Source organism: Spermophilus citellus (genome assembly GCF_964194105.1).
Source record: "Spermophilus citellus genome assembly, chromosome: 6".
In the NCBI taxonomy this organism is placed as follows: domain Eukaryota; kingdom Metazoa; phylum Chordata; class Mammalia; order Rodentia; family Sciuridae; genus Spermophilus; species Spermophilus citellus.
This window is the reverse complement of record NC_138187.1, coordinates 255371-278833: the sequence shown is the minus strand read 5'-3', so window position 1 is coordinate 278833 and position 23463 is coordinate 255371. Positions and strand designations below refer to the sequence as shown.

The 23463-nt window shown below is 46.1% G+C and overlaps 2 protein-coding genes and 1 long non-coding RNA gene across 7 annotated transcripts in view; 1 reads left to right on the top strand and 2 right to left on the bottom strand.

Annotated features, from left to right (window-relative positions):
- Positions 1-6361, bottom strand: part of TXNDC11 (thioredoxin domain containing 11) — a 61833-nt gene extending 55472 nt beyond the window's left edge. Inside the window, exon 1 of one of the 2 annotated variants that reach the window (XM_081299077.1) lies at positions 5979-6361. In XM_081299077.1, the coding sequence (XP_081155203.1) occupies positions 5979-6221 (243 nt within the window). In that variant the 5' untranslated portion in view covers positions 6222-6361. The remainder of the gene's footprint in view (positions 1-5978) is intronic. The other variant, XM_081299075.1, reaches the window with a different exon arrangement.
- A 210-nt stretch (positions 6362-6571) lies between these two features.
- LOC308651672 lies at positions 6572-12473 on the top strand. The gene is made up of 3 exons (XR_014022637.1): positions 6572-7153; positions 7299-7466; positions 10805-12473. It is a non-coding gene; the product is annotated as an uncharacterized lncRNA (long non-coding RNA).
- Positions 12474-12563: 90 nt separating this feature from the next.
- ZC3H7A (zinc finger CCCH-type containing 7A) overlaps positions 12564-23463 on the bottom strand; it is a 36616-nt gene continuing 25716 nt past the window's right edge. For 2 of the 4 annotated variants that reach the window (XM_081299071.1, XM_081299072.1), the window contains exons 15-23: positions 22852-22952; positions 22058-22239; positions 21599-21675; positions 20486-20619; positions 19978-20083; positions 17430-17538; positions 15686-15819; positions 13947-14110; positions 12564-13476 (exon numbers count right to left, since the gene is read on the bottom strand). In XM_081299071.1, coding sequence (XP_081155197.1) covers positions 13287-13476; positions 13947-14110; positions 15686-15819; positions 17430-17538; positions 19978-20083; positions 20486-20619; positions 21599-21675; positions 22058-22239; positions 22852-22952 — 1197 coding nt within the window. In that variant the 3' untranslated portion in view covers positions 12564-13286. Of the gene's footprint in view, positions 13477-13946; positions 14111-15685; positions 16366-17429; positions 17539-19977; positions 20084-20485; positions 20620-21598; positions 21676-22057; positions 22240-22851; positions 22953-23463 lie in introns of those variants that run through there. The other 2 variants (XM_081299074.1, XM_081299073.1) reach the window with 2 other exon arrangements.

The window sequence follows — 23463 nt, the reverse complement described above, 5'->3', positions numbered from 1 at the left end:
AACGTAGTATACCATGCTAAAGCACCTTCCAGCTGAGCCAATACAGACAGATGACATTTTGGAAATGATTCTCTGGTATTCTGTCCCACCAGGCATGGGCTGGGAGAGGATTGGAGAGCAAAATTATCTATAGTCTTGATGCCACACCCCAAAGACTCCATCCCTACCTCTTCGAAGCCTGGCTTACCACAGGAGCCACTGATCTTTAGGGCCACCAGCTCTGGAGCTCAGAAATATGGGGAGGGAGCACACAGGCCACCATTAGTAACACTGCTTACCAGTGACTCAAATCTGAGAAAACACTGAGTTTGTTAGGTAGGGCAGCCTGTACTTACCCAGGGCAAAAGTAATAATAATACACATTTATCCATATACATCATAATCCAAAAGGTATGAAACACAAGTAACAAACAATAAATCTATTTAACTGGGAAACAGGCTTTCTGAATACATGACTTCTCCAGCAGGGAGAAGTCTGGAGAAGAAGGAACATTGAACAAGTGGCAGAAGTCAGAGCGGCCACAGCTTTCCTATTGGGACAAATAGGTTTTGGCTGGAACTATATCCCAAGTTAAAGTGGCCTAGTAAACACTTTGAGTCATCCACATATCTGCACTAACATAAGACTATTATAATAATTTAACTAGGAAACAAATAAACAATATAAAAATGGAACTCTAAAAAAAATACTAGATGAAACCAAAAGAAGGCAAAAAGGACCAAGAGAGGAACCAAACCCAGAAGGTACAAATAGAAAACAAGTAGCAAAAAAAAACTTAAACCAAACCACATCAGTAATTATAATTACGTTAAATATAAAAGGATTAAACAATTCAAGTAGGGCTGGGAATGTGGCTCAGGCGGTAGCGCGCTCGCCTGGCATGCGTGCGGCCCGAGTTCGATCCTCAGCACCACATACCAACAAAGATGTTGTGTCCGCCGAGAACTAAAATATTAAAAATTCTCTCTCTCTCTCTCTCCTCTCTCACTCTCTTTAAAAAAAAAAAAAACAATTCAAGTAAAAGGAAGAGATTGCCAGACAATATAAAGCAAGACCAAATTATATATTATCTAAAAAAGACACATTTTACTACTCAGAAGAGGCTGAAGCAGGAGGATCCCAAGATCCAGACTGGCCTGGGCAACTTAGTGAGACCCTGTCTCAAAATAAATAAAGTAAAATAAAATGGGCTGGGCTATAGCTCAGTGGTACAGCACTTGCCTAGTATGCATAAGGCCCTGGATTCAATCCCCAGCATTGAAAAGAAAAGGCGGGGGTGGGGGGAATAGCTGGGGAGACACATTTTAAATATAAAGATAAAGGACGAAGCATAAGGATGAGAAAATAAATGTAAAAAGGAGTATTTACTGCTAACAGTAAGCATAAAAAAGCCAACATGACTCATCAGGTAAACAGCTAAACCAAGGCACATTCTTACCCTTCAACTTTATTCCAAAATTAGAAACAAACAAAAATGCTCATACATACTATAACTTAGATGAATCCCCAAATAATTATGCTGAGTGAAAAGAAGCTAGGCACTAAAGAGTACATATAATATGACTATACCTATGTGAAATCTCAAAATAGACAAAAGTGCTAAAAGGAGCAGACTTCCTATTTGAATGACATTGTAACCTGCAGTCTCTATAGAGCCTTCAGTCTATATAGAATATGCCCATAATCTGAAAAATTCACTCACATGACATTTTTTAAAATTATTGTTCAGTCATAGATGAACATAATACCTTATTTGTTTATTTATATGGGATGCTGAGGATCAAACCCAAGGCCCCACACATGGGAGACAAGCGCTCTACCACTGAGCCACAACCCCAGTCTCCTTACATGAATTTTTTTTTTTAACACTTATGTTTTAGTTATAGCTGGATACAATATCTTTATTTATTTATTTTTATATAGTGCAGAGGATCGAACCCAGGGCCTCACTTATGCTAGGCGAGTGCTCTACTGCTGTGCCACAACTCCAGTCCCTTACATGACATTTTTAAAATGTCAATTTAGCAACTGTTATTGCACTTCAGACATGGCCCTTCAGACACAGGTACCTGGGCCACAGCAGCCAGCAGGCTGTATAGTAGGAAGCTAACTTTCTAGCAGAGGAAGACGGCAAGTCACAAAACATGCAAACAACTAACAATAAAATACACAAAATTGTCACTGCTGTGCAGAGAATATAATGTGGTGATGTAACAGAGGAAAATAGTGGCTCCACCTATAGGGTGGTAGACAGAGTAGTACCAACTAATGTGAAAACTGAGTGACAAGACAGACATTCAAAGAAGGGGACAGGTTGCATGGGGAAAACTGACACATTCTCAAGAGATCCTGGTATTTGGAGCAATATTTTTTTAACCATTTAAATTGCATCTTAGGTGTGAAATAATGCAATCTGTGGGAAATTATAGGTATCTGACAGCTCAAGAAAAGAGAATCACAAGTTAGTACTTTTGCTCTGCAGGTTCAGAGGAGTTCCTAAAGTAAACAAGCCAGATAAAATACAAGACCAATCAAAAAACAAACATTAGCCAGGTGTGGTGGTACATGCTTGTAATCTCAGCTACCTGGGAGGATGAGGCAGGAGGATCATAAATTCAAGGACACCCTGCACAACCTGGTGAGATCCTGTCTGAAAATGAAATAAAAATGGCTGCAGTACGTGTGGCTCAGTAATAGAGCACCTCCCTAGCATGTGCAAGGCCCTGGGTTTAATATCAAGTAATGCAAAAAGAGAAAGAGAGAGAGAGAAACAAACTAGCCAGGAAAGAGAAACACTTGCCTCTGCTCTATCAGAAACATTCATAAAGCTGAGGGCCGTGGCCCATGCCTATAATCCCAGTGGCTTGGAAGGCTAAAGCAGGAGGATTCAAGTTCAAAGCCAGCCTCAGCAATTTAGTGGGGCACTTAGCAACTCAGTGAGACCTGTCTCTAAAAATAAATTTTATACACACACACACACACACACACACACACATAAATAAAAGGGCTGGGGATGTGGCTCAGTGATTGAGCACCCCTGGATTCAATCCTCAGTACAAAAACAAACAAACAAACAAAAACATTCATGAGTTTCCATTTATCTCTTGAATTTGTTTCCTTTTCTGGGGGAAACAAAAACAAAACCAGATTAAAGATGTTTCACAGCTCTGAAATATTTCAGGTGCAAAAAAACTTGAAGAGTTGGTTGTAAACAAGAAAGGCCCATTGCAAATACAATTTTTTTTTTTTTTTTTTTTTGGTGGTGGGAACTGGGGATTAAACCCAGGGGTGCTTTACAACTGCATTACACCCCCAGCCACACACACCCTTTTTTTGAAACAGGGTCTCACTAAGTTGCTTAGGGTCTTACTAAATTGCCAAGCTTGCCTAGAACTTGTGATCCTCCTGCCTCATCCTCCCAAATCACTGGGATACATGTGTACCACCAAGCCTCGCTGCAAACCCAATTTTTACATAGAACTTATACCCTACACCTCCTTCAAAGGAGAATAGAGGCAGCTTTGAAGTAACAACCCTCCAAATCAAGGTAAAAGCAAGCAGGATAAAGTCATGGAGATTTAATGCACAGAAATGCAGGTAGATTAAATACTCAGGGATGCACAATTATTAGCTGTGACTCAACCTAAAAACAACTTTTTTTTTCCCTTCCACTATCTAGTTTGAACTCAGCTAAGTAACAGACACTAAAGAGAGCAGTCATTTATTTCAGGTCTGGAGCTACTAGGAATAATTAAATAATAACAAAAAATTTTAAAGATCCCAAAAGACTCCATTTATTCTCCCTTAAGCCTCTGTCCTTATTAAAGATCTTAAAATAAGAAAAGGGGACATAAATGCTAGAGTCAGTTGTGTGGCAATAAAAACATGACACCATTCCATCAAAAAAAAAGATGGAAAAAAATAATCTGAGTCTATTAACAGATTGCCAGATTTGCCAGTAGCACAGAAAGAAGACAAATAAACAAACTCATTGACAAGCTCACTGGCATTACCAGACGCAGGTCAGAATTTCATTGTTAGCTCTAGAAACTGGATTTATACTCTTCCTTCTTCCTGAATTCTCAAAGAACTTTCTTATCAAGCCATGTTGTCTCAAAACAAACACAAAGTATCATTTCTACAACTTGACAGACTGAAGTTTAAAAAAAAAAAAAAAAAAGCCAGGTGCAGTGACACTCTCCTGTAATCCCATCAGCTTGGGAGGATGAGGCAGAAGGATCACAAGTTCAAAGCCAGCCTCAGCAATGATGAGACACTAGGCAACTCAGTGAGACCCTGTCTCTAAATAAAATTAAAAATAGGGCTGGGGATGTGGTTCAGTGGTTGAGTGGCCCTGAGTTCAACCCCCAGTACAAAAAAACACAAGAAACTCCACACCTTTGGAAGAGGGACCTTTCTTCCTAATATGAACCCAAATGCCACTTGCAAAATTCTACCTTGTAAAATACTTTAGTATATTTTCCTTGGGGGAGGACAATGATGAAGAGCAAGGTTAAGACTTTAAAGAATTCAAATCCTGCTCAGTCATTTAATAGATGGGTTTGATTTCAGGCAGGTTTTATAATGACCATGGCTTGACTTTCACCTATAAATTGGGAAAGATAACAGTATCTTGGGGATTGTAAAATTTAAATGAGCTATATGCTATGCTCTCAATTACATGTTAAATGAATAAATGCATTCATATGGACACTAGTTACCAAGCAGGTACTTCTGTTCACTAGGAGACATCTAGTAATGTCTGGAGACATTTTTAGTTCTTACATCTAGGGGTATGTGCTACCAGCACCTAGTGGGTATGGGCCAAAGACAAACCTTCTTGAATGCACAGGACAGCCCCTTGCAACAAAGAATAACCTGGCCCCAAACTGCCTGCAATGGTGCTGAGATGGAAAAACCCTGATTGTAGTACAATATCTGCCACATGGCAAATGCTCTATGACAGTTATTCAAATTTGTTATTTTTCCACTAAAATATCTAATCCTGTGATATCTTCTTGGCAACAGGGGCCACATAAACTTAAAAAAAAAAAAAGAAAGTATGCTGTTGAAATCCTCCTCTTGGCTGAAATGCCAAAAGGATATTATCAGCAGCAAGAGGTTTTAGATACACTGTGGAACTGGGAGGCCAGAGTACAACTGAAATATAAGTTTTGTATCTTTGTACTTCCCTGAGAAGAGGCACATTAACTTTCATTCCTCCCTCTCACTATCCTCCCCGCACCCTAGGAAAACAACAAGCTTGTCCAGCCTCAAAACTGTATTTGCTGTTTCCTTTACCTTGGACACTCTTCCCTCAGCTCTCCGAGAGCTGACTTCTTCCTCCTCTTGTGAGCCTCAAATTCCCTAAGAAGGCATTTCTGTCCCACTCTCCTCTCTATTCTCTACACAGCACTTCTTGAAGCTCTTTAAAATGGTTTCCTTGTTTATCGACTGTCCCATCCACTGGAATAGCCACGTAGGAGGGGCAGGGGGTTTGCCAGAGCTGGGCAGACGGGGTACCGATAAATAACCATTACACCCAAGGGTGCCTCCATTCCCAAGAGCCTGGGGCTCTCAAACGGCTGAGAACCACTCCTCTGATTGCATGAGGGAAATGCAGCCGGTGAGAAACGAGGGTCTTCTATCCCTAGCGGAAGTGACAGGTGCACCCTCAGAGACCCTAAAAGTAGGAGCAGCTCAGAAACATGGCCCACCTCCCCCGGTACTGGAACGGGACGGAGGGGCTCCAGGCAGCACCCGGAAATCTCACCATATGGCTGGCCGGGCACGGGCAGAGGGGAGCCCGTGGCCGAAGGCCTGGGAGGGTCAGGTCGGTGGCTCCAGGCAAGGTCAGGACCGGCTTCCCCAGAGGAAGCCGCTACGACCCGACCTGAAGGCCCTGAGCCGGCCCGGCACCGCCGACCACCCGGCCGAGGGGCGCTGGGCCGCGGACCCCGGGGCCCGGCCGCCTCACCTGCAGGTGAACTTGAGGGCGAGGAGCAGCGCGCAGCCGAGCGCCACGGCCCCGCAGAGCAGCTCTGGCCGCTGGCGCGCCATGAGGGAGGCGCTGCGCAGCCCGCGGCGGAGCCGGCCCGCCGAGGACGCTTCGGCCGGGGCCGGGCCAGGGGAGCCGGAGCCCGCAGGGCCGCCGCCGCCGCCACCCTCGTCCTCGGCGTCGTCGCTGCTGCTGCTGCCGCCGCCGCCGCGGCCTCCGCATTCCGACATTACATGCTCCCCGTCGCCGGCTTTATACCGCTGCCACAGCCGCCGCCTCGGGCCCCGGGGCCCGGCCCGGCCAGCCGCTCCCCAACCCCGCAGCCGGCCGCGCCCGCTAACCCGGGGCCTCCACGTCAGCCGCGCCGCGGCGGCGCTCCGCCCCGCGGCTCCGCCCCCTTCTGACAGAGTCTGCGCGAACCCGGGCTTCCTCCCGGCCACCCCGCTCCCTTGGGCCACGCCCCCTCGGACCCACAGAGTCTGCGCGCGCCGCTAAAGGCCCCGTCTTCATCTCACTGGCCCCGTCCCCCCGCCCACGGAGTCTGCGCGGGCGCTGCCTTCCGCTAGCGTCTCTGGCTCCACCCCCTGCCGGGGGGGTCGGCTGTCGGGTGGGACCCGCGGGCACGTGTGCACGTGTGCAGTTCCGCTGGTCGCGCTGGGTTTTCAGAGCCCCGACGACACAGCAGTCGGGTCCCCTCGTCTCACTAAGAACTTGGAAGACTCCGCGCCATTCATTTATTCGTGCCGAGGCGAGGAGGGACACCGAGGTGAGAGGAGAGCGGCCTCGGCTTCTGCACCTCGACTTGCACATCTGTAAAATGGGGGCTAACAGCAATCCTTCATGGAAGGTGCCAGGCCTAGCGGTCCTCAAGGCGTCTTGGGTTATCGGTGTTTCCCGCCGCTCCCGGTCTCACCTTCCAGATGGGAAAGCCCAAGCTTGGGGAAGTCACGTGACCGAGGTCACAAAGCTGCTGGTGAGAAGTCAGACTCAAAGGTCGTCCTGACCGAGTAGCCACTCCAGCCACCCACCACGTGCCCCCAATGTCTAGGTCGCTCTTGTTATGGACACACAGATAAGTGTTAGTAGGAACTAGTTTAAGGAAGCCGGCGAAGCCCCACAACCTCAGGCTTCTGAGGGCTTGGGGATCATAGCAGGTGCGTTGTGAGTGCTTGTCCCTTGTGGTGTTCAGTGATTGAATCCTGGGGCCTTGCACAGGCTAGGCAAGCACTGAGCTAGATGTACAGACCTTTTTGTTTTATTTTGCCCCGGTTGTCCTCAAACTTGGCAATTCTGCCTCAGCCTTCTCTGACGAACTGGAATTACAGGCATGTGCCACTGTACTCAGCTGTTAGATCTTTTCTAAGTAAGATCTGTGAATTAAAAAGTTCAAGTTGGAAAGGGATGACACATGATTTGAGAATGACAGGAAGAAACTTTGCCTTGAGGAGGAGGGACAGTACACCGGGGGTAAGTATACATGATTATGCAGCTACAGAGGCCTCTGATCAAGACGTGGCCTCCAATATCAATAACTAATAAATATTATTATTCAATAGCTAATCAAAGAAAATCTGAGGGAATTAAGGCATCATGATGTTATGCAAAAAGAAAGGTGTGTGCCCCCACACACACACCTTTCACAGGTCAGCTGTATTCCTCAGTGCAAATCCTGTCCCTCCTTGTCCGGTTCCATTTCCACAGATGTAAAGTGAATTCTTGCTAGATGGACCAGACATTTAATGGTCAACCACCAGGGCCCAGTTTCCAGGCCCAAGGTGTTTGTGGCTCATTTACACCTGTTATTTTGTTATTTGTTTTCCTCTTTGCCTGTCTTGTCTCTTCTTTACTGTTTTAATAGCTATTTTCTAGCATACCACTCATTCCTTTAATGATTTTTAATTTTTAAATTTTTTTTAAGAGAGAGGAGAGAGAGAGAGAATTTTTTTTTAATATTTATTTTTTTTTAGTTCTCGGCGGACACAACATCTTTGTTGGTATGTGGTGCTGAGGATCGAACCAGGGCCGCATGCATGCCAGGCGAGCGCGCTACCGCTTGAGCCACATCCCCAGCCCTAATTTTTAAATTTTATACTTAGCAGATGCTAAGTATTACAGTATACATATTTCAGTATCTACTTCATATTTATACTAACAATTCCAGAAAGATAGAGAAACTGCCCCAGTATAGCTCCAGCCACTCCTCTCTCCTTTGTGGCCCTTATTAACTTTGTCTATATGTTACAACTCAACCATATCCTGTTATATTGTTCTTATATAATCTTGTTTTTAAAACTTTAGAGGAAAGAATATATTTTTGGAGGAGTTCATTAATCTTCACATTTGCCATTTCTAGTTCTCTTGATTTCTCTTTCTGTAGATTTGCATTACGTGGCATATTACTAAAGAAAACCAGTATGGTCTCCTTGCTGGGCCTCATTCACTGTAGGTTGCTGGAACAGAATCTGCTCTATGTTCCATAAGCCATCTGGCATCTGTACAGGCCTTGATAAGGTTCAAAGTGCTTTTGTTGCCCGTGGTTTATATCATGAAACTTGTAATTCCTTGTGAACACACAATCAGGCTGCTGTCTTAAGGACCAGGAAACACCCTGAATTGATAAAAGGTGTGCCCTTTCCTTTTCTCTGAGAACCTAAGCTACTGCTCTGAAACCAGAATGTTCTTCTGAAACAATTATAATTTCAGAATAAGTCTTTGGGGTCAAGTGGCACTAACTTGTCCACATTAGCAAGCATCTGAGCTTTTTTGGCCGTTCAGTGATCAAGTTGGTGGGATTTGGGAAAGGGTGGGAGAAGAAACATACACTCGTATATATTTCCGTAGATACCAATTCTTTCTAAAAACTAGAGAGAAATAATGACCATTCAGTTTTAAAGCTTCCAAGCATTTACTTACAAAACAGGGCGAACCTAACATGGTCCAGGACAGCAGGAATGTAGGAGGGAAGCCCAGCCCTCTGCCTGGGTCCTTATCTCTTTCATGGAGACTTTGTATCATGATCCCAGAATGGGCTTTCTACAGATTTGCATTTGTTCCTTGCAACAAATACTCCTAAGAAGCCTGGATTCTAATTTCCTCAGACAGCTCAAGTTTGCAGGGTACACCAACTGCCCAGGAAATGGGCCCTCCTTCAGTTTTTCATTGAGGCAGCTCCCTGAAACTTAGTCACAACATCAAAGACTCTATTCAAAAAGCCCAGGTAGAGTAGGTGGCCCCAGGAAAGATGAGGGTGATGGAGGCAGCCTGCCTACCCAGGACACCTCAGACCCTGGGGGAGTAGTAGGCAGAGGGAGGATTCCCCTGCAGCCTCTCTTCATTACAGACAATAGAATTTTTTTCCCCTGCGGATTGAACCCAGGGCCTGATGCCTGCCAGGCAAGCGCTATACCAATAAGCTACATCTCCGGCCCTCTTATTTTTGAGACAGGGTCTCACCAAGTGTCCAGTCTGGCATTGAATTTGTAGTCCTTCTGCCTCAGCCTCTCAAGTACCTGGAATTACAGGCATCTGCTACCATACCCAGCTCAGCTCACAAAATTCTATGGGGACACAAGAACTTGCACAACAATGTGAATATTCACAATATCCAAAAAGTGGAAACAGTTCACACCTCCAGCTAATGAATGGATAAACAAAATGTGGTCTATCCATATACAATGGAGTGGTTTTTTAACCATGAAATGATGTACTCATACATACGAAGAAACAGTGAACCTTGAAAATGTGCTAAATGGTAGAAGCCAGTCGTGAAAGAACACATTTGACTCCATTTACGTGAAATATGCAGGAGACTCCAGAGACAGAAAGCAAGTCAGTGGCTGCCACAGCCTGAGACGGGGTGGGAAGGCGAGAGGCAATGAAAACATTCTAAAATAGGTTATGGTGATTTTAGCACAGCATTACGAATATACTTCTTTTAAAAACTTTATTTTTTTATGTGGTGCCAAGTGCCTCACACGTGCTAGGCAAGTGCTCTACCACCGAGCAACACCCCCAACTCATGAATATACTTTTTTTGGGGGGAGGGACAGGGAACCATGAATATACTTTTAAAAAATATTTTTAGTTGTCAATGGACTTTTATTTTATTTATGTATATGCAGTGCTGAGACTCGAACCCAGTGTCTCACACATGCTAGGCAAGTGCTCTACAACTGAGCCACAACCTCAGCCCGTGAATATACTTTTAAATTAAATCTCTAAATTGTATACTTAAAAAATAGTGAAGTTTGTTTTATCTTAAGAATAATTTGAGGGGCTGGGGATGTGGCTCAAGCCATAGCGCGCTCACCTGGCATGCGTGCAGCCCGGGTTCGATCCTCAGCACCACATACCAACAAAGATGTTGTGTCCGCCGAGAACTAAAAAATAAATATTAAAATTCTCTCTCCTCTCTCTCTCTCGCTCTCTCTCTCTTTAAAAAAAAAAAAAAATTTAAAAAAAAAAAGAATAATTTGAGCTGGGTGCAGTGGAGAATGCCTGTAATTTGGGAGGCTGAGACAAGAGGATCCTGAGTTCAAAGCCAGCCTCAGCAAAAAGCGAGGCGCTAGGCAACTCAGTAAGACCCTGACTCTAAATAAAACACAAAATAGGGCTGGGGATGTGGCTCAGTGGTCGAGTGGCCCCCAAGTTCAGTACCCAGTACCCTCCAAGAAAGAATAATTTGCTGTTACAACACACCCCCCCATGGAGATGCGTGTCCAAGTAGACACATCATCACTGTCCCGATATCATTATGGAGTTGGAAGTTTGGTCTCACACTTTTCCTTTTCCTTTGTTCTCCTCAGGCCACCTTCTTTGCCCAATGAGCCATACACTTGAAGGATGGGGGTGAGATCTCCCACAGAATAATTAACCTTGACTTCCTGATGCTGAGACCAAGGCTGTGACAGCAGTGATCTTCGATGCAAACCAGGGCCTGAACTGGCTGATTTAGGCAGAAGTGGAATTCATGAAAGAATGGTTCCGGGCACAGAGAACTGCTGAGAGGGTGGAGAGCTGGGCACAGACCGACCTGGGGGAGTAGGGGAGGAAAAGTCTCCACCACCTGTAGGACTTCAAATAAGTTCTGTGGATTCCAAAGGTTAGAGCGACCGATGTTTTCATCTTTAACTGAAACAGCACCGGAGGCAACCTTTTAAGATCTCCTATTCTCTGTTTTATACATTTATTATTATTACTATTGTTACTATTATTATTATTAAAAAGGCCAAAAGGAGTTTGGGAGAAAGCATAAAGGAAAAAAAAATGCATTGAAGGCCATCAGACTAGGGAGACTGAGCAGAATCATGATTAGCACTCTGTTCTGTAGGAAATATCACCATTAACAGATTATGGATTTGGTAGGTAAGATTGCTTCTAAAGCATTTGTGAAGTAACAGTGGTGCCCACGGATAGTGCCAGTTACTCAGAAGGTTGAGGCAGGATTGCTTGAGCCTGAGAGTTTGAGGCCAGCCTTGACAACATAGTGAGACCATCTCTTTAAAAAATACGCTGGGGGTATAGCTCAGTGGTAGAGCGCTTGCCTAGCATGCACCAAGCCCTGGGTTCCGTCCCAGCACCACAAAAATATATACATATGTGCATAAGAAGTAAAAATCCAAACTCGGGCTGGGGTTGTGGCTCAGTGGTAGAGTGCTTGCCTCCCACATGAGGCACTGGGTTCTATCCTCAGCACCACATAAAAATAAATAAAGGTATTGTGTCCATCTACCATTTAAAAATAAATAAATAGGGGCTGGAGTTGTAGTTCAGTGGCAGAGTGCTTGCCCCTCACACGGGAGGCCTTGGGTTCAATCCTCAGCACCACATAAAAAAATAAAGAAAATTTTTAAATGAATAAACCCAGAACTGGTTTCCAGGGCCTTCCCACACAGGGAGACCAGAGGCCCTCCCGACACCTTCGGGGAGACTCGGGGGGCTCCTACTCTGAACTGTTGGTTTTGCCCAGTGCCCCACTTCCACCCTCCTGCTCAGCCCCGGAAGCGGGCCCAAGCCTCTCTTCCTTCCCAGCAGCCCACATTCAGGGTTGTCATGAGGAAGTCATTCTGCCTGAGGGGTTCAAGGGTTCGTCCACCACAGACCCTGCCTTTCAAGTCCTCAGCTGGCCCCTTCCCGTGGCCGCCTGCTCCCGGCCCTGCCACGCTCTTCTCCCTGGCCCGCTGTCCGGCTCCCCATTAGGCCAGTGCCGTTGTTTCTGTTCCCTGGCAGCCCACTGTGCCCAAGCCCTCAGTGGTCCCTTTCAGCAATGCCAGGGCCTGTGGAGGGTGCTCTGTGGACTCCCACAGCCCGCGTCCCACCAGCTGGTTGCCGTCCTCCATGCTAAGTAACTCCCCTGAACAAACAGCACAGCCCCCCCAGGGTCACGTATCACTCCACGCCAGAAGCTACAGCCCGACTCGGAGAAGAGGGTATATGTGAAAAGCTGCCTCCAAGTGGCAATCTGTCACTGCTTAAATTAAAATATCTTTTTTAAACCAACTTGTGATTTTGATACCCAGTTTCAACAATTCTTTGTGGGGAAAGAACCACACCAAAAAAAAAGGTCATCTATATATAAAATTTTTTATTACAGGCAATATTGGTCCATACACTACACGATACCAACAGTACAAGTTTAGTCTTTCAAAATCATCATTTAAACAGCAAAAGACCAAGAAATAAAATTTGATTCAACTGATTATTTTTCAAAATAGTCTCAATGCACATTATCCTCACTTCCCTTATTATAGTGAAACATACAAATACAGAAAAATACCCCATTTAACATATACTACTGTTAAATGGTTATTTGGCTTAAAATCTGAGTTAAGAAAATCCTTTTTAGCAACCTACATACAGATAAGTAGCAAACTTTATTATATTAAACAAATTCATTCCGCTAAAACATGTAAAGAACTTCATTCATCATGTATTCTGATCCCAGTACCAGTGTTTATTCTCTTACCGTCACGGTTCTTATCTGCAGGACCAACTCAAAGAATCGTCCTAGACATAACCTTATCCTCTTCCCAACACACTTCATCCAAAAGTCTGTTCAACAGAGGGCACCCGGGTAGCAGTCACTTCGCCATTTGATGCCAATGGTTCCGTGAGAGCCTGGCGGGACCTGTTAAACAGCCCGTTTTCCTACCTACTGTGGGTTGCTGCTCAGGAGGAACGATACACGCCAATACAAGCAGAAAATCTGCAGCTCCTCTGCTACGTGCCTCAGAACACTTTCAATTTTTCTGGTCAATGCTCTGATTAGGTTACATAAAAGCCAGCATATTAGTTTAAATCTTTAAACAAAAAACTATATTTTCCAAAGTCATTATCATTTGGGGCAATTAAGTGATCTTTTCTTGCTTTGTTGAGCTTCATCTGGAGGGCGCTTCTTCTTTCTTCCCACTCTTGAAGTTCAGCATTTCCATGAGCAAATTTACAGCTGCTGCCTTCTGTGCAGGTACCATTCATATACCTGGGAGGACGAGGCAGCTCGGTAAGAGTCACAGGCATTTAGGAAAACCAGGCCACAATCCATGGAGAGAGAAACTCCACTAGCTTTATGAACTGCATGTAACTCTCAGGAATGTTTCTATTCACTTGTTCTGGTGCTGGGTATGGAGCCCAGGGTGTGGGCCTCTAAGTATGCACCTTCCCATGGCCAGGAAGCCAGGGCCTCCTGTCGCGAGCTCCACCCCCAGCCCCAATCTGTACTTTTCATTGAATACATCTAAATAGTTTAGATTTCTCTACAGATAACATGCCCATAAGATTCATTTTCCCAGGCTTAAGCTTCCTAACTGGGTCTGGTGTAGCTCACTGGTAGCACAGATCCTGAGCAGGTGCGAGGGTATCTGCCATACCAGACACTCTGTCCCTGATAATCTCCATGAAGTTGTAGGAGTTCAGCAACGTCCATAGGGAAAACTGTCCAGACCTACATACCTCTCACAAATACTAAAACACCCTGTGGGGAAGCGGTGCTGCCAGCAGTACTGGTCATCTTCAGTGTGGAAAACCTTCTCTTTGTGCTTCTCTGAAGAGATGTGGCCCTGCCACTGCTTCTCACTGTTACAGTTCTTCCCGCACATCCAGCAGTGAAAGTCCACCTAGTGGGTGGCAAAGACAGGTGGCCATCAGGGATGCTGTCTGTGTCCTGAAACTGCTCGGGGAAACCGGGAGGTCCCGATGCCACCTGATCTAAGTCCCAGGTCCACTCTAAGGGAGCAGGGTAAGAACACAAAAGTCAGAGTCGAAAGCAGGAACAAGGAAGAGACCGCAGCAGGAGGATGCAAGCCAGCACACAGAGAGCAGAGGCGGCGTCCACTCCTGCTAGGCACCCAGGAAGCCTCCAGCAAGAAGCTGAACAAACACGGATGTTTGTCAGGAGGACAAGAGGCAGGTTCAAATAAGGATTCTGGGAGGAATCCGCACCACGGGGGAAGATGGGAGGATGTGAGAGACAGAGCACACCAACTCCAGAAGGGCTAGCAGCAGCTCTGCCCCATTTTGGGGGGCACGAACTGAGCCATGATTACGGGTCAGGTTTGTGCCAGGAGCCAGGAAAGTACAGACAGATCTCCCCGGGGGAACTGTCACATGGAATTTAAAAGCTACAACAGGTGCAAACTCTAGGGGTTGGGGTTAGTCATTTCCCAAGTGTCCCGGCGGAGACATACCAGACCAGGCCAAACACGAGGCCTGCAGTGGTGCACCAGTATGGAGAGGTGCCCAAGGCCCAACAAGGAGCAAGCAGAACACAGGCACTGTGCGACAGGGGAGTGTGTGACACAACAGGTAGAAATGTATCAGTGATATGTGAACACGGCCTAGAAACACAGCATCTGGTTCCTCTGGGAAAGGGACCAAATGGACTTCCAACTTGATCTGCAGCACTATTTATTTTGCAGAAGCAAACATAAGTGTTAACCCTGGTTGACCTGGCATGGTGGGTTCAAGCCATTCATTATGGGAGCTACTTCACCTTTTTGAAAATTTTAAAAGAAAACCAAAACAGAGGACGGGGGTGGGGGGGGGGTGGGGAGGGATGGGAACGACAGTAGAATGAATCGGACATCACTTTCCTCTATTCATACATGACTACATGACCAGTGTAACTCCACATCATGTTCAGCCACCAGAACGAGAAGTCACACTCTATGTAATATAAAATGTCAGTATACAGTCTACTGTCATGCATATTTTAAAAGAATAACAAAAAGAAAGAAAGAAAGAAAGAAAAGAAAACCAAAACAGAAACAGACCATCAGTAATTCAGGTGTCTCCACACAGATGCAGAGAGGCCAGATTGCAGGAGATCAGGACGGAATGAGGCCTGGGCACCTTCTGTGGCCTCCCCCTGGGATCAGTGTCCGTGCTCATCACAGTTCAGTAAGAATCACAAAGACCCCACTAGAGAGAGGTCATTGATCTGCTCAGGGTCCCAGGCTGGCCAGGAGAAGAACAGGCCTTGGACGCACAATTAGGAAAAAGGACTGAGACGAGGAAGTTCTAGCCCAAGGAGACTTAAGCTAATGGCAGGAAACTCCTGAGGAGAGAAGATGGCCCCAGAGCAGGGCAGGCAGCAGGAAATGGAGTCGGGTTTTGAAAAAGGTAGGAAAGAAAAAAAACTCCTCTCAGCCACTGGCAGGCCGAGTTGGGCTGAAATGACCCTCGGTACTTACGGTGACCTCAGCATAATCTGTCGGCATGTGAATCTGTTTTCCATTTTCCTTGTTTGACTGACTGGCTACATCATCACTTTTCTCATTTTTTTGACTCTTTAGCCAGAGTTCATAAAACTGCTCCATATCTTGTACTAAAGAAAGATGAATTATTTCAGCAGCAACAAGGGAAAGCCATTTGAACCCATGCGTTATCATGCACATTTCCTATGTCAGTCAGCAAGTTTTCAAAACAAAGGCGAGAGGGCCGAGGGCAACCGGCAGTATTAGATACGGGGAGACGGTCCAGTCTGAGCAGCAAATAAATTCTCATGCGTAAGAATCAATTTCAGGACAATTAGGCCACAAACATTAGTTTGCAATATTAATTCACTGTTCCCTGCATTGGCCAGACACCCTGGGAGTGTTTAAAACTCACACCATCATAAAGGCACTGCCAAGAACGCCTTGGCACTGCTTACCGCCACCTGGCATCACACCTCAGTGCCATAACCACATCAGGCCACCAGCATGGCTCGGGGGCTCAGAGCTAATACACTCCCCACTTTTCACTGACCAGGGTCCCATCCCTGATGGGAGCCCGTCAGTCAAGCCGCAGGTCAAGAGGACTGACGTGCTGGGGAGCAAGTTGCAACAATACCACTGTGACCAGGTCCTGGGCAGTGGCTGCCAGCTGCATCCTGTGGCAAGAACAGGTAGTAGTGGGCGTCACCGCCAAGTGCTAAAACCAGGCTTTCTCAGCCGCGCCACTGCTGACACGCTGCCTGGAGAATCCTCTGCTGCTGGCAGCTGTCCTGTGCGTTATGGTATGCTGGACCCTGCCCGATCACCAGAAGCCAGGAGCACATTCCCCTCCGTTATCACTATGAAAATGTCTCCAGACACTATCACCTGTCCCCAGAAGGAGGGAAGCTGAATGGCCAGATCTGTCCTCCTACAGAGCCACTGTGTTAAACACTCTGGTCTGAGCATCTCATCTGCACTTGGCTTCCTGTCTACTCGAGGGTTTCTAATACTGGATCATCAGGAAAGAGGAGAGAAAGTAGAGAAACTTCTCCGGAGCAGCGGCAGCAAGAGTCACTGCAAGATCTTAGGAGGGCTGACTGTGTGTCCTTAAGCAAGACAGCCAGAAGGACTCCCACACAAGTCACACAGCAGGTGGCAGCCTTAAATCCAATTAATTCTTGTCATCCAGAGATTGTGGTCAGTGTATTTCTGTCGGTTTATTTAAGATTAAAGAACAATGTTCCCTGTAGCAAGACAGTTTATGGTCAGAAGGAAAAGGTGGTCTGTGGCTCCTCTCAAAGGCTCCAAGATGAACTTAAAATCTGACCAAGGTGAAAGCTTTCTCTTTGGGTCTTGACTTCCTGTGGAGCCCTCCTGTCTGCCTGGCTGCTCCGGAGGGAGGGAGGGAGGGAGGGAGGGAGGGCGGGCGACGGTTGCCCAGGAGCAGACCACCTGGTTTAAGAAGCTACGGAAGGACCAAGCTTCCCTAGACCACTTCTGGGGAACATTTCTGAGATGAAACGATGCAGACCTCCACATTCCCATCCAAACCTGACCTAACGGAGCATGCTGGCACTCAGACTCTGCTCCCCTGAGGCTGAGGCCACAGTCACTGTCACCACCAGGGTAAAACTGCTTAGAATGCAAACTGCTTTCTGCTGGTGTTTTTATTAAAAAAAGGCATTTGTGGGTGAGCTAGAGAGCAGAGGTCAAGGACGCAGTGAGAACACCCACTTACTCCCGTTCTCCTTCATGTACGTCCACACCTCTCGCTCCTCAGGACTGTGAGCAAAGGAGCAGTTCCCAACGTACTGGCATTTTTTTCCAGAAGCAATGTGGTTGCACAGCTGTGTGGAAAACCGACACATAAACAGGCTGTCAGTCAGAGCACACTTAGTGAAATTAATTTTTAACTTAAGCAAAATAAGTCTTATTATTGGTGCTAATGCTTCACAATAAAATTTAAAAATCAATTTGGTTCTATGCAAATTGATGATAAGCCCAAAATATTTGAGATGACATTAATGGTAAATATTTCTATGTCAAAATTTTTCAAAAAGGAAATTCTCGGAAGAAAATAAAGTATAGAATTATAGTACAAAACATTTTCTTACAAGAAAATGTCAACAGACTCAGAACATTTAATCCCATGAAAACCTCGGGCCCTCTCTGATGGCTCCTCCTTTCCCCCGTGTCACATCAGGCCACCTATCGCTCAGCCTTGGAGACCAGTAAAGGAACTGTAGCCTGCTTCCCCTCACTAGGGCCAGGGACGCTTCAGAAACTTAACTTACTGATAACCAGTGCCGGTAGCCAACACTGGCCACCATTCACTAGATACACATTATCTGAAGGCAATCAGTGAACCAACCAGGCCACGGAGTGACAGGGCTCTCACACAGTACCTCCTCTGGCTATTTGCACTTTTATTTAGCAAAGAAAACAGGGTGGTACTAGTAGGAAAATAAAGTTATGGTGATCAGCAGAACATGGACTTTCCTAAGAATCTTGACCTTCCAGAGACAAGCCAACCTCGGTTGCCAAGAGTCCCTTTGTAAGTGTCAGCAGCCAACTTGTCCGGATACAGCCGACACTCTAGTACAGCTGATCAACAGCGAGTCTTGCTGTGTCTCCCCAGGGGCTGCCCGTGGACTCAGCTCCGGGGGCATTAAAAACTGCTTTTGAAACACCTGAAAGCAGGGCGCCCTCAACACTGCTCCTCCTGCGGACCGGCGTCAGGGACACCGCCCTGAAAACCTTCTGCATGAAGCCAGCAGCTGAGCGGTCCCAGCGATCACTTCGTCACACTCTCTCCCAGTGGAATCCCAATAGGTTGCTGGGAATGCGAAACTAGAGAGAGCTCAGCGAGGAGGAGCGAGGAGAGGCCAGGCACGGCTCTGGGTGGTGTCGACAACCGCCACCCACTGCGTCTTCCCTGTGACCTACGTGTTCCCACTCACAGGGGACACCCTGCAGCTGAAGAACCTGCCGCCAGCCCTTCTGGCAGACTCTGAAGCCCATGCTCCTTCCACCTCACCACCCTCCCTACCCGTGCACCTGCACAGGGCATTATTTCTTCTTTCAGAAAAAGGGCCCCTAGCGAAACCTCGTATGGTCGAGAGAGGCAAAGGGAACAAGTCCTGTCAGGTAGCACAGCAGCAGACCACGGGCGAGAGAAGAAGAATCAACCGTCCCAGGCAGCTGCCTCATGAACTAGAAGGGGTCTCAGATGTCCTCAGCTTAACCAAGTCCAGGGTCCGTGCATTCTCTACGTGATCTTAGAGCCCCAGATGTGGCTCCAGGAAACCCTGGTCCCCCTCCTATGAAAGCGACTAAGCCTGAGCCTCAAACCACTCCAGACACACACACACCGACCACCACCCTGCAAGCACTGAGCTGGTTACTGATACAAGTTTTACAAAACTGAAAGGTGTTGTAGGTCATAAACATTTACTGGCTTCTTCCTCAACTCTTCCTGGCAACTCAGAGAAGATGGTTCATTGACATCCATCTGCCCCGCTTCCCTGAGCAGAAGGTGCTCCCCATGTTTTCTCCATGGGGTAGACACTTCACCTCCTGTCAATGCCCCACCTTCCTCGGTCCCTTAGGTCACACAGTGAAACACCTCTGAACTCTCCAGAGCCCTCTCTTGTCAAGAGGAAAGTCCAGACACATCGCAAGTGGTCTGCGTGGACAGTCGTGACCCAGGCCATGTGATCCTACAGTGTGCCAAGACGGACACGCCTCCGCACCAGGGAAGCACTGCCCCAGCCAGAACTGGCCTGCCGGCCCGGCCCCAGGGTGCTGAGGAATGGGCTCCTCTGGCCCTGAACACGCCCCTCTGGGCGACCTTCCAAAGGCCCTACAGGGCGGAGTATCTTTAAGCTCATATCCCTGGCTTCGGTGAAACAGACAAAGTACGATAAAAACAAACTCATCGATAGCATTCATACTAACACAGGAGGCCCCAGGTTTGGTATCAAATGCAAGGAACCAAAATTAAATGGAATTTTCTCACTCCATCCCAACAGTAATTCCTTTGAAAAATAAGTTAAATTATGCTCATGACCTTTTTCTCAATTGCAATCTAAAATTCTAGTCATTATGAAAATCATTACAGAATCACACACATATTAAAGGGGAAGGTAAACAAAAGAGGACCCAGCTAAATTTCATTACTACTGATGAGCATTGTTTAAAGGGCTTGAGTTCCAATCTGAATCACTACTTTCTAATGATTTGAAATGCCTAATTTTTAAAAAGTGGCTTAAAAATTACGTATGTACATCAAACTGTAAAGGCATTTGTTTCTTTGTGGGGAGAGGACGGATGTTCATCCACTTCTTACGTTCAAAAGACATCACTCTCATGGCCCGGCGCTCCTTGGTCCACCTAAGAAACATGGAGTTCAGAAAAACACAGACAGACTGGGAACAGGCATCACGTCAAGAGAGAGGCACGAAGTGTGTACCTGAAGGACCAGAGATGCTCTCTTTCTCCTCAACACTTCTGAAAGAAATGTCTCTGAGGCTACAATTCCACTTCCTGAGGACCTTTCCCAACCTTCCTATGAATCCTCAACAAATCACTGATAAAGTACAGGAGAAGTACTACATTTGGATTCTTAGCTACGAAATGCTAAAAATCTCTTCTCCTTTTGTAAATAGTTATACACTCCTTTCTTCAAAGTGTTCATCTTTTTTTTATCTTTATTCTCATGTGAAAGATTTTATACCCATGAAACAGTAACCACAAGGGCACACACCTCCACACGCACACACACAAGATACTTACGAGTGCCTAGCTTTTGCACTACAATATTTTCGGTTTTTGTCTGGTTCAATGACTTGACCATTTCTCAGACACTGAGCACACACAAATTTTATACTCATATTAAGAGATCCAGGCATTATCTGATTGCCAAATACCTTAAACAACAAAAAGATTATTTGAAAAAAAAATCAGTTTTCTGAGAACAAAATATCAAATCACCATACATCTTTTTCATAATAGTATACAAATTTTTATTTTATCTGGCTTGGTGTCTTGACCATTATCAATATGCTCTAATAATTCAAATCTCCAATTCAGCCAGACACAGTGGCACACGCCTGTAATCCCAGTGGCTCGGATGGCTGAGGCAGGAGGATCGCAAGTTCAAAGCCAGCCTCAGCAAGATGGAGGTACCAAGCAACTCAGTGAGACCCTGTCTCTAAATAAAATACAAAATGGGCTGGGGATGTGGCTCAGTGGTCGAGTGCCCCTGGGTTCAATCCCCAGCCGCCCTCCTACCCCCCCGCCGCCAAAAAATCTCCAATTTTTCTCCCATTTATGTAAGAGAACGTGATAGTAGCAAATTACAGATGCCAAGCCTCGATCTACAAATGCCAGCTTTGAATCAAATGCCCGGAATTGTTTTTGTTTCTTTTTTTTCTAACTTTTGTAGTGAAAAACTAGATCCTTTTCATAGATCCAAATCAAACCAAGAGTCATATGTGCCCAGCCATCCCCACTCCTTCCGTCATTCTGTCCTGTTTTCAGGCACAATAACTATTTTTAAATGGGGAGACAGTGGGTAAACAAGTTATGCCAGGTGGTCTGCAAAACTACAAATAAAACCCACCTCCTTCATTCCAAGAATCCCCAAAGCCTGAGACCCCAACTGTTTCATCAATTAAACTAAATGAGAAAACAGTAGCCCACACTGTGGGCAGGTATTATGGGCAGGCATGATTTTTTTTTCATGATTAACTAAAATGCAAATCGTTTTTTAACAAAAGAATTCCTCAACAGAATGAACATTAAATAACTGGACAGTACATGTCATCAGCACCCTCCCTCAACCAACGTCCAGGAGGCTATTCCAGAAAGACACCAACACCTCTGGAAAAGACACAGAGGACATACCTGGGCTCCAGGTACACTTGCTTCCAAATGTCGCCAATACCGTTTAGACTCCTGAGCAATAGCCTCATGAGAAATACCTGGGAAAGGGACGAGCCTTCCTTAAATTCTAAACAGCAGCCGAGCACCAGTCCGGCCAGTCAGACCTGGAGAACCCTCAACCCACAATTGCCTCAGCCAGCCTGGTCTGTCACCAAGAGGAACAAGTACATTCTTCTTCCTCAAGATGGGATTTACAAATTCAGCCCTAGGTGCACCCGAGGGATCCTCCTCCCAAATCCAGGCGATAGGAGCCCACCCCAGAACAGACAGCCCTCCAGACCACAGCGAGTGTGCAATTGCAAGCTCCAGACCACACCAAGGGAGCACCCGCGAGTGGGGGTGAGGATAGACCTCAGGCTGCTGTCCCCGTCCCACCACCCACTGTGCTCTTGGGGACAGTCCTCAGGCACACAGACCCACCTGTTTCATTCTGCATGATCCAGACCTTCAGTTCCACAAGACTGTGGGCATAAAAGCATTCGTCTTCCCTTAAACAGCCGTAGCGAACCTCATGTCGACACAGGTCAAGCTGACACTGACCGTGGAAAGATCGGATTTTGGAGTACTTTACCGTTGTCTCTCGCAAAATGTGGACAAGGCACCTAAGAAGAAAACGGTAACGTTTTGATATTGTTCTGTCATGGTTTTTACACAGCACACACAATGTCCTGTTCTAGACTGAGACCGTCCCGATCTTTATCAGAAATATACATCACCACATCCAACTGTTGGATTAATGGGGGGGGGATATAATCATATTTTAAACCAAAACACACCTACGTCCAAGTCATAAACAGATCTGACTCAATAATAATTTTCTATATTAAAGAATCAATTTAATAAATCATTAATTAATTCCTAGTCAAATCTACTAAAAGACATTTTGGGGTATTTTTTGGTACCAGGGACTGAACCCAGTGGGTTCCTAACCACTGAGCCACATCCCTAGCCTTTTTATTGAGACAGGGTCTTGCTAAATTGCTGGGGCTGACCTCAGCTTGCAATCCTCCTGCCTTAGCCTCCCAACTTGCTGGGAATACACACATGCTCCATCATGCCCAGCTTAAAAGACATTTTAAAATAGTTATTGTGCCTGAAAACAGGACAGAATGATGGAAGGAGTGGGGATGGCTGGGCACATACAACTTCTGGTTTTTCTGGATCTATGAAAAGGATCTAGTTTTTCACTACAAAAATTAGAATGACCAACGTACTTATTGTCTTCAAATTCATGCTTTGTAACCGGGTGAGAACAAGCAGTAGAATTATCTTTATTTCTTTTACTTATCATTCTAGGTTTATGATCAAAACATTTCTGGAAAAGAGAGAGGAGGAGGATTATCACACCAATGCAGACTCTGAATCTTGTGCCCAGAATATTGCCTTAGTTCACAAACTTTTGCATTCCATTCTTCTGCCAATTAATAGCCAATGTGAAGACTTCCTATCATTCTTTCTGATGACAGTAGTAGCTACCACTTCTTTTCTGGAGGGGGGCACTGGAGATTGAACTCGGGGGCACTCGAACACTGAGCCACATCCCCAGCTCTGTTTTGTATTTTATGTAGAGACAGGATTTCACCAAGTTTCTTGGCACCTCACTGTGGCTGAGGCTGAGGCTGAGACTGGCTCTGAACTTGCGATCCTCCTGCCTCTGCCTCCTGAGCCACTAGGATGACAGGTGTGCACCAGCAGGCCTGCCAGTAGCTACCACTTTCTGAGTGAGTGCTGTATCACATGGCAGGATCTGTTGAGATCCCCGCAAGTCAGAAACCATCACCCAAGTGTGCGTGTGTGTGGTGCTGGGGAAGGAACCAGGGCCTTGT